Source organism: Salvelinus fontinalis, chromosome 12 (genome assembly GCF_029448725.1).
Source record: "Salvelinus fontinalis isolate EN_2023a chromosome 12, ASM2944872v1, whole genome shotgun sequence".
In the NCBI taxonomy this organism is placed as follows: domain Eukaryota; kingdom Metazoa; phylum Chordata; class Actinopteri; order Salmoniformes; family Salmonidae; genus Salvelinus; species Salvelinus fontinalis.
Window position 1 is genome coordinate 8,010,141 of NC_074676.1, and position 8,664 is coordinate 8,018,804.

Here is an 8,664-nt window from a genome sequence, read left to right on the forward strand (position 1 = left end):
AATGTTTGGTGTACTCCGTGTAAATGACAAATGAGCTAAAACAGTATGATAACTCATCAGAACCTTAATTAGCTGAATCAGGTGTGTTGAGAGTGAAAGACGGCACATCCAGTAGCCTTCCAAGGAGAAGGCGTGACCACACCTGCTCTATACACGCAAAGGAGAATTGAAGTTTACTTCAAACTTCATTGCCTTTCAGTTTCATTTCCCCTGGGTTCCTCCCTAACTGACACACCTGTTCCTGGAGCCTGTTGAGGAGGGTCTTGTTGGCGCTGACAATCTTCTCCGAGGCAAGGAGCTGTTCTTTGAGCTTGGCCACCTTGGCCTCAGCCGCCTTCAACGCCTCCTTCTTCTTCTGCTCCTGCTGTAAGAGCTGCCTCAGGATGCCGTCGTCCTTCAGGAGCAGGTTTCTGGGAGGAGGGAAAGGGGAGAAACCATTCGTGCGAGTGATTTCCTAATGTGAGACAACTACTGAAAATACCAATGTGTTTGGGGGCCTCACCTGTGTTTGGTCAGGTTGGTCTCTGCCTCGGTCAGCTGTAGCTTGGCCGCTGCCTTGGCAGCAAAGTCCACATCGGGATCAGAGCCTGCAGGAGAGGACACAGCTCTGGGACTGTGGTCCATCAGAACCTTCTGTTTCTCCCTACTGCAGTTAGAAAACAAATAAAAACAGTGAGACATTTTTGTCAGTGTTTTTATTTTAACCTTGATTTGAACCAGGCTAGTCAATTAAGAACAAATTCTTATTTACAATGACGGCCTGGCAACAGGCCTCCTGTGCGGACGGGGGCCAGCATAAAAAAATAAATACTAAGATAAAAACGGACAACACAGACAGGAGACACTGGCAACAGCACAAATACAACAGCAAACAAACAGCATGTGTGTGTGTGCGCACAGGAATGTGCGTGAAGTGAAACATGCTTGCTTACATAAGAGAACGCAAACTAGTGGCAACGACATGTCTCAACAACCTGTTCATCTATTTGTCCTTTGACCTCCTCCAGAGACACCAGGTCCTGTTTTAGGTTCGGCTTGGAAGGAATTCCAAGACCGCGGGTATAACGAATGAAAGGACCATTTGTAGTCCATACCTGGCTATTTCTTCTTTCAGCAGACGATACTCCACCTTCTTGGCATCAGATAGAGCCTCCGGAGTTCTGACTGGATCGTTCTCCTCAGACCCCGACGTCGGTTTGGCTTTTGCTGCCTAGATGTTCAGAGAGAGAGAGAGAGAAAATAAAAAAGCATCAACTGCCCGTCCCCCTCAGATCATATACAATTAGCACAATAACAAGCAACTCAAATTAGAATTCTGCCATTCACATATACGTTGAGAGGAGGTCCTGGAGGCTAAACTGTTGGGCTACACTCAGACGTACCTCTGCAGACCTGCGGGCCTCCTTAATCATGAACTCCAGGCCTCCGAAGACAAACTGTGTCTGTGTAGAGCTGCCGCAGGCCTCCGTGTCCGAGTCACTGTCGTCTGAACCGTTGAGCTGGACTACCACCGCCTTGTGCCGAGGGAGCTGGGGGGAACAATAAAAAGTATGAATTGAAAAATGGGTCATCGCGAGGAACGGGCGCGGACTTCACGGCACCAAATCAATTCATCGCAAAGTGGGAGTGTCAAGTTACGATCAGATCCCCCCCCGTCTTATTCATTATGATCTGAAATGCAAAACTGATCCTATGTCAGCCCTCCTACTCTTAGTGAATACGAGCCCTGGGATGCAGTCGAAGATGAGCTTATTGTTCACCCACTCTGGGAACATAACTGAGGCCGGGCGTAATTGGGAACACATGTCCTGCTGAAGGGATCCACGAGTGTTTTCCTATAGCAATCACAGCGCGAGTTCTAAGCCATTGGTCTTATAAGACACCACACGGCGTTACTGAGGACAAAGATACCTGTGGCTTCCAAAGTCCTGTTTTACACAATTTAGCTGCAAAAAAAAGCAGAATATGTAGTTCTTTAACAAAAATATAGCGTATTAACAAAACATTTTATATTTTCAGCACGTGCAAGATGATCAGAGAAGAAACTCATTTGCGAATCTACTGACTTGTTGCTTCAACATACTTCCATGGCTGTGTTTATAATGTAGGTGAACAGAATGAATCCCATCCGGAATATTGTGGTTGAAAGTGTCAAAGAAAGAACGCTATTCAGGACATTGTGGGTTTTAAGAAATGCACATTTTAGTCATTTAGCAGACGCTATTATTCAGAGAGACTTACAGGAGCAATTAGGGTTAAGTGCCTTGCTCAAAGGCACATCAACAGAATGTTCACCTAGTCACCTCGGGGAGTCAAACCGGCGACCTTTCGGTTACTGACCCAACTCTGGATTTCCTTCAAATGTTTAGGTTTGAAAGCCAACAGGAACTAAAATTGACTATAAAGTACAGATGAACATGTTCCCTGGTTAATTCAGTAACAACTATGTATTAGCCTGTAGTATACTATCTCCATTGTGTTATTATCCTTACCACCAGTGGGAGCCTGGGGTGGTGATGCCCGCGGCTGTACTTTTTGTTTCGTGGCTGGGGTGCTGTGTTGAGGCTGACCACACTCCGGTTGCTCATGGGCACCGGCTCAACCAGACTGAACAGGGGGGAGGGAGAGGGGGGGCCGCTGTCAAGGATAATCTCCTAAGGGGGAGGAAGACATTGTTAAAGCCAGACTCACCAAGCCCACTGTTCAAAGACAACCATTTGCTGTAGTAATGGAAAATATCACGATTGAGTTGCCCATCTCATATAGCAGGGTAACGAGATAAATTAGCATTGTTCAACACCTGTAAATTAACAGAGTGAAAAAGATGCATCCTTCTGTTGAGCTGAATTCACTTTCTAGAGTATGACCTACTCCTAAAACAACACAGATAATACGTGCATGTCACTTTACGCTCCTGTGGCGCCATCTAGTGTTGTACCACAGGAAGTACCACCTTCTTGTTGACCATGGACATGAGGCAGGTCTCTCTGAGCAGCATCTCCTCCTCCTCTTCCTCGTCAGCGAACGGCGGCTTGGGGGGCGGCTCTAGCTCATCCGGGGGTGGGGGCATTGGGGGTAAGGGTGGAGGGGGCGCGGACGGAATGACGGACAGGAAACGCGGCTGACCCAAATCCTGGAAAGAAAGAGGAAAGCTGTTTAGTTTCACCTATAAGAGAAGCATGGTTTAGAGTTTAGAGTGGAACGTACAATTCTGTATTGAGGGGAGTCCACGGGGAAAGGCATGGGCATGTGAGTGAAACATCCTGGGACCTCGAATGGATCATGTACTGGAGAAGACGCTGGAAAGAGACAAGAACAGAATTTTAGCCAATCAGATTCTGACAGAAATAACTGTCAAACATCACAAAAGCGTCATGGATTGATGACCATGTCCCTACATACAATCCTTCCACGATGTAGGATGGGTTCTATATAACACCTTCAGAAAGGTTGAATAGTGGTGTGAGTGCATTCGCAGGTGAGCTGAATGCTCACCCGGAGAATTGGTCTCACTGTCAGTATCCATGGCAACCTCGTCGTAGTTGTCATACTGGTAAAGGTTCCCTGAGGTGTCCAATCCCTGTTTACCAGAAGACTTCCTAGTGTGGTCGCTGTCTCTGGACTGAGAGGGACAAATAGACATTAACTTAAACATTTTCTCAGTCTTTCTCTTATCTGGGAAAGTGAACATTTCTGACACAGATCCCCATCACTGGCCCCTGCCTCATAACCACTTGTGTAGATCTGTAACGATTGGATAAGCGATAAGCAATATGGTGAAAAATACCTCCATATTACATACTCATATCCAATCCTTTTGAAGCTACTTGAAGTGCCTAGGGAGTAGGGGCTAGGGCATTCTGGACTGCGAGTGGTTTGAGTAAAGAAACGATTTTAAACATTAAAAATGATAATGGACCAACATTTATAGTCTCTTTACTATGTCCTGATTACTAACAGCCATCAAAACGAAAGCTAGATAGTCATGAAACATAAAACAGTTCAAAGCGATGGATAGAGGATTTTATTCTGCCATTTTGACAGCAAGGAAATATAATACATTTTAAGTGCGGCCCTCGGGCCCTAGTTGAAGACCAAATGCAGCCCGCGGGTCAATCACCCCTGAGCTAGGGTCTAGGATGGGTTTCTGGACAGGAACTCTCTCTCTCTTACCTTGCTCGGATTGCGCGGCAGTGGCGGCTTGGACCCCCCGACCAGCTTCATGAAGCGGTTGTACTGCTCATCCTGATTGGACAGATCTCGGATCTTGCGGATCTCTTCCTCCCTCCTGCGGCGTTCCTCCTCCTCCTGTCTCCGCAGCTCGTCCTGGTCTCTCTGCTGTTGGAGCTTCCAGGTCCTCAACTGCTGCTTCCGGAACGTCTGCTTGGCCACCGAGCCTGGGGTACAGGAATCAAGATGGGGGACATTTTTGGAGAAAAGCCTAAGCAGTTTTGTAAACTCAAGTTTGAGCTTTAAAAATCTAATATACTCCATGTTGGCACCAAATGTTCCAAGACTAGAATGTCCGTTTCGTGGAACGTTTGGTGCCAACATTGAGGACAACTTGTATCTGACAAAGCAGAAAGGCCCTCCTCACCTGGGCTGACCATCTTCCTCCCTGGATACCCCTTGACCGGAGCTTTGCTCTTCTCCACTGGAGGCTTAGCCCCAGCCTTGGCCTTCTCCTGGGGCTTGTTGGCCAGAGCTTTGGCCTTCTCCGAGGCAGCAGAGGAGGCAGACCTGGTGGTGACTCTGCCTCTTTCGGGTGGGTTGGATGCACTGGATGTAGAGCTGGTGATCTTCTCCTGGGAAGGCTTGGCGTTGGTGATCTTCTCCTTGGAAGGCTTGGCGTTGGTGATCTTCTCCTTGCTCGCCTTCATTACCTGCTGTTCTTTCTGCTGCCACTTCCTGCTGGCTGACTGCAAGGCCAAGAGACGCAGCTGCAGCTCAGACAGCTCCTCGTCTTCATTGCTCCCTTTCACTTTAGGCTGCGGGGGGGGGGGGGGTTATTATAATGGGATTTTAAATAGGAATGATTTAAGGGCCAGATGACCTGGCTCCTAACTTGAAAACAATGCAACTTAACTATCGCAAGTATGCATTGTGTCAAAGGACATTTCCACATCTCAAGTCAACATTTGTGTCTAAACCAGTTTAAACTAGATAAAGCCTAATGCCTTGACATAAAACATTTTAACTAGGGCTGTCAAACCATTAAAATAGTGAATTGAGTTAATGGCATTAATCACAACTTCAGAATTTGCTCAGATTTTGCCCAAAGAAAGATCTTTCCATTTAAGAATCAGTATATTGAGTTAGACATACTATGTTTTCATTGCAAGGGATGGAAACACAAAATGATCTACATCAGAATGTTTGAATTGCATTTTCACCATAAACACAAAAGTAACAGTAATATTCAGCCAGCTGTTAATGCTCACAATGTTTAAGTAGGCCTACTCCCTCCTATCAATGTTTAAGTTTAACACTTGTGCACAACACACAGGGGTCTTTTCACAGTCCCCGAATCCAGAACAAATCCAAGAAAGTGTACAGTATTATATAGAGCCATTATTGCATGGCACTCCTTTCCATCTTGTATTGCTCAAATAAAGAGTAAACCTGGTTTTAAAAAACAACAACAAAGCAACACCTCACGGCCCAACCCCTCTCCCCTATTCGACCTAGATATGTAGCTCTGTCCTTGAGCTGTTCTTGTCTATTAATGTTCTGCATTATGTCATGTTTAATGTTTTGTGTGGACCCCAGGAAGAGTAGCTGCTGCTTTTCAACAGCTAATAGGGATCCTAATAAAATACCACGTACCAAAGCTTCAGGCATACTAAATGAGTGGGACTATAGGGAGAAAGAAAACTGGCTCTACGGATACAAAGTACCAAGAGCTTTAAATCTTGTCCAACAATGTTATGAAAACACTGTAACCATCTGTAGTGTTCAGATAACTTGACACACATAGGCCTACACTCTCCCACACTCTCCTACACATACTCCCACACCCCACTTTTGAAGAATCTCTTCGAGGAGCCTATTCCTTTTCAATTTGTCCTGTGCCATCCAAATGTGTGCGTAGCCTAACCAGTGGTCAAGTTATCAGGTTGCTAGCTAGGTAACATGACTAACTAGCTACACAATGTTCACAAGTAGTTTAAAACTGCCTGTGACATGCGCAAACAGCGGCAGAAAAAAAAGAAAAAACCCCAGCTCTGATAATACTGGGCATAACTTTACGTGATTTGGGTTAGAGGCACGTGGTCTTCAGCGACGTCAAGGCCCAAGCATCAACTGTAGCTGTGTTTCGTGTGGTGTTCTGGCCTAAGGTGGTCAGTGCGGAAACACGCACGCTTAAAAAGGTTACGTGAGGGGTAGAAATGTGCGCCGATATACATGTCACGCATTATTAGCGTGTTAACTTTGACGGCCCTAATTGTAACAGATGCCTACCTTGACAGGGGATGGAGTGGAGTCCTCTGATGATTCGCTGCAGCACACACAACCGACTTTAGAGTACTTTGTCTCCCCCTCTTTCTTCGGGTCCTCAGATTTGCTGCTGCAGCTCACACAGATTGTTGCGTCCTTCTCCCCTTTCTCGTTCGCCTCCTTCTTCAACCAATCTTTCTCCTCCTTTTCCTCTTCTCCTAAATAGTCAGTAGACAACACAAACAGGGTCTTAACATTGTGGCTGATAAAACAATACATCATTGATTATAGTCAAGTCTGCTTCACAATGTTTCCTGCATTATTTACCACCACTGTAGCCATTGCTGCAGACTTGTGTTGTATCGTGGCTTTGGTACACACCTTTGGGAATAGCAAGCGGGGTAGCAACTGGTTCAACTGGACCTCTTTCACTCTCCATGTCACTGTCCTCTTTCTCCGGATCTTTCTTTTCCGTTTTCGTTTTGAGTGCATCAATTTCTGCAGGAGTGAGGAGTTTCTGTCGTAGAGGTTTGAGGTTGAACGCCTGAAATACCTTCTTCTCCTCCGCGGTGCCGTCATTGGGAATACTGTTAGTGTCGGGTAATGGCTCGGTCTGGGGATTGCTGGCAGGACCCTCAGACTCGTTCAGAGCCGGCAGGTCTTCTTCGGGCTTCAGAACCATGTTTTCTTCTTTTCTAATACATTCCAGCTCCAGCTGAATCTGTTTGTACTTGGTGAGCAGGTCCTCGAAGCTCTCATTAACACCATTCTCGGTTTTGGCAGCGTTGTGGTGCATCATCTGCTTGTTTCTTACCTGATTCCTCCCCATCATTACCTTCTCTGAATTCATGAAGTGAAGGAAATGCACAATTAATGAGTTTGATTACGACATACAAAGACTTTGACACTAATAGCAACATGTATTTAGATCCAAAATCCATTTCCAGGTCAACAGCACAAAGTATTTTGTTTCTAATTCAAAATGTTACCAATCAATTGAGCTTTGATGGCAGGGAGGGAAATACGGTGTAAAATCAACTGTTACAAAATGGCAGATATATTGTTAGCTAGAGGCGATATGGTAACTACAATCAAGGCTAGTACAACAGCCAAACAGAGAAATATGTTACAATGTGTGGTTACGTTTGTTAGGCTTTTACCTTCAGCAACATGGCATCACACACTTTACAATCATACAGATGCCATGAGATGAATGCCAAAGGATACGTTTGTTTCTCGAGGGAGATTCTTTCTTGTTACTGTGATTCTCTCCGGGCCCATAACGACCGGGGGGAACCCTACCAGTCTCTCTCCCTCCACCACATCCGTCTCCCCAGCCTCCACGTCCCCAATCCCCGCGACCGTCATCGTCTGGTTTCCACCGGTGCCTAAATCGACCCAGGGCTGTGTGACTTCGTTCCCAGAAACTGGAACGTGGGCTCTGGTCACAGTGAGGCCCCAGTGGCGGCGGCCGGTCGGGTCCGCTTTGCTGTCTGTGGTTCGGGGGGAAGGGACTGTGCGAATGAGGTCCACGGTTGTATGGCATTAAGAGTCGAAAATCTGTAGGCTGGCTACCCATAAGAGGTGGTAAACTTCGCGCCGATGGCTTCAATTTCCGTGTATTTCGTGATGAGTTGTTGTTCGTACTACTAGGCCTCATTGTATCCTGCTGTATAAGCACCTTTTCGTCGGTGTCATCATCGCATATCTCCCCGTCTTCCAGCTCCCCTTCGTCCGTCGGAGACCGATTGCTTGACTTTGAATCCATTTTGTAGAGTAATGAGGTATTACCTTAGTTAGACTGGTACTTAAACGCACAACATATGTTTGTAATTACAAACTTGGATGTATTATTGTGTTGTTACGCCAACGTTAAAGAATATAACGCTAACTACGCTATTTCTCTCCCTTCTTCTGCTTGAAGCCTGGGGAAGTTCCACCGCAGAAGTTGAGGGGGGGCCGATGTAAATTTGTGACGTTATGCAACACGTCAAATGCCTCGCTTGGGTGGAGCTCCAAAGGCACGTATGCGGACTTCTTCTTCTTCGATGAGGTTTAACCGCGGTTGGCATCCAATAAATGTTGCATTACCGCCACCTACTAGACTGGAGTATAACTCCCTTATACTACGCTTGAAAAAGTAAATAAATAAAACAAATACCCTACCATCAAGCATTACATTCACAATTCTACATTTTTTAAATAAAAATATTAATAATAATATAT

General features: G+C 45.9%; 1 protein-coding gene across 3 annotated transcripts in view; it reads right to left on the minus strand.

The window, feature by feature from the left end:
* Window positions 1-8,420, minus strand: part of LOC129866720 (zinc finger C3H1 domain-containing protein-like) — a 28,036-nt gene extending 19,616 nt beyond the window's left edge. For 2 of the 3 annotated variants that reach the window (XM_055939555.1, XM_055939553.1), the window contains exons 1-13: window positions 7,666-8,420; window positions 6,820-7,278; window positions 6,463-6,656; window positions 4,598-4,988; window positions 4,174-4,397; window positions 3,496-3,622; window positions 3,208-3,299; window positions 2,954-3,133; window positions 2,493-2,654; window positions 1,383-1,529; window positions 1,095-1,210; window positions 503-646; window positions 236-410 (exon numbers count right to left, since the gene is read on the minus strand). In XM_055939555.1, coding sequence (XP_055795530.1) covers window positions 236-410; window positions 503-646; window positions 1,095-1,210; window positions 1,383-1,529; window positions 2,493-2,654; window positions 2,954-3,133; window positions 3,208-3,299; window positions 3,496-3,622; window positions 4,174-4,397; window positions 4,598-4,988; window positions 6,463-6,656; window positions 6,820-7,278; window positions 7,666-8,206 — 2,952 coding nt within the window. In that variant the 5' untranslated portion in view covers window positions 8,207-8,420. The remainder of the gene's footprint in view (window positions 1-235; window positions 411-502; window positions 647-1,094; window positions 1,211-1,382; window positions 1,530-2,492; window positions 2,655-2,953; window positions 3,134-3,207; window positions 3,300-3,495; window positions 3,623-4,173; window positions 4,398-4,597; window positions 4,989-6,462; window positions 6,657-6,819; window positions 7,279-7,665) is intronic. The other variant, XM_055939554.1, reaches the window with a different exon arrangement.
* Between the last annotated feature and the right edge of the window lie 244 nt (window positions 8,421-8,664).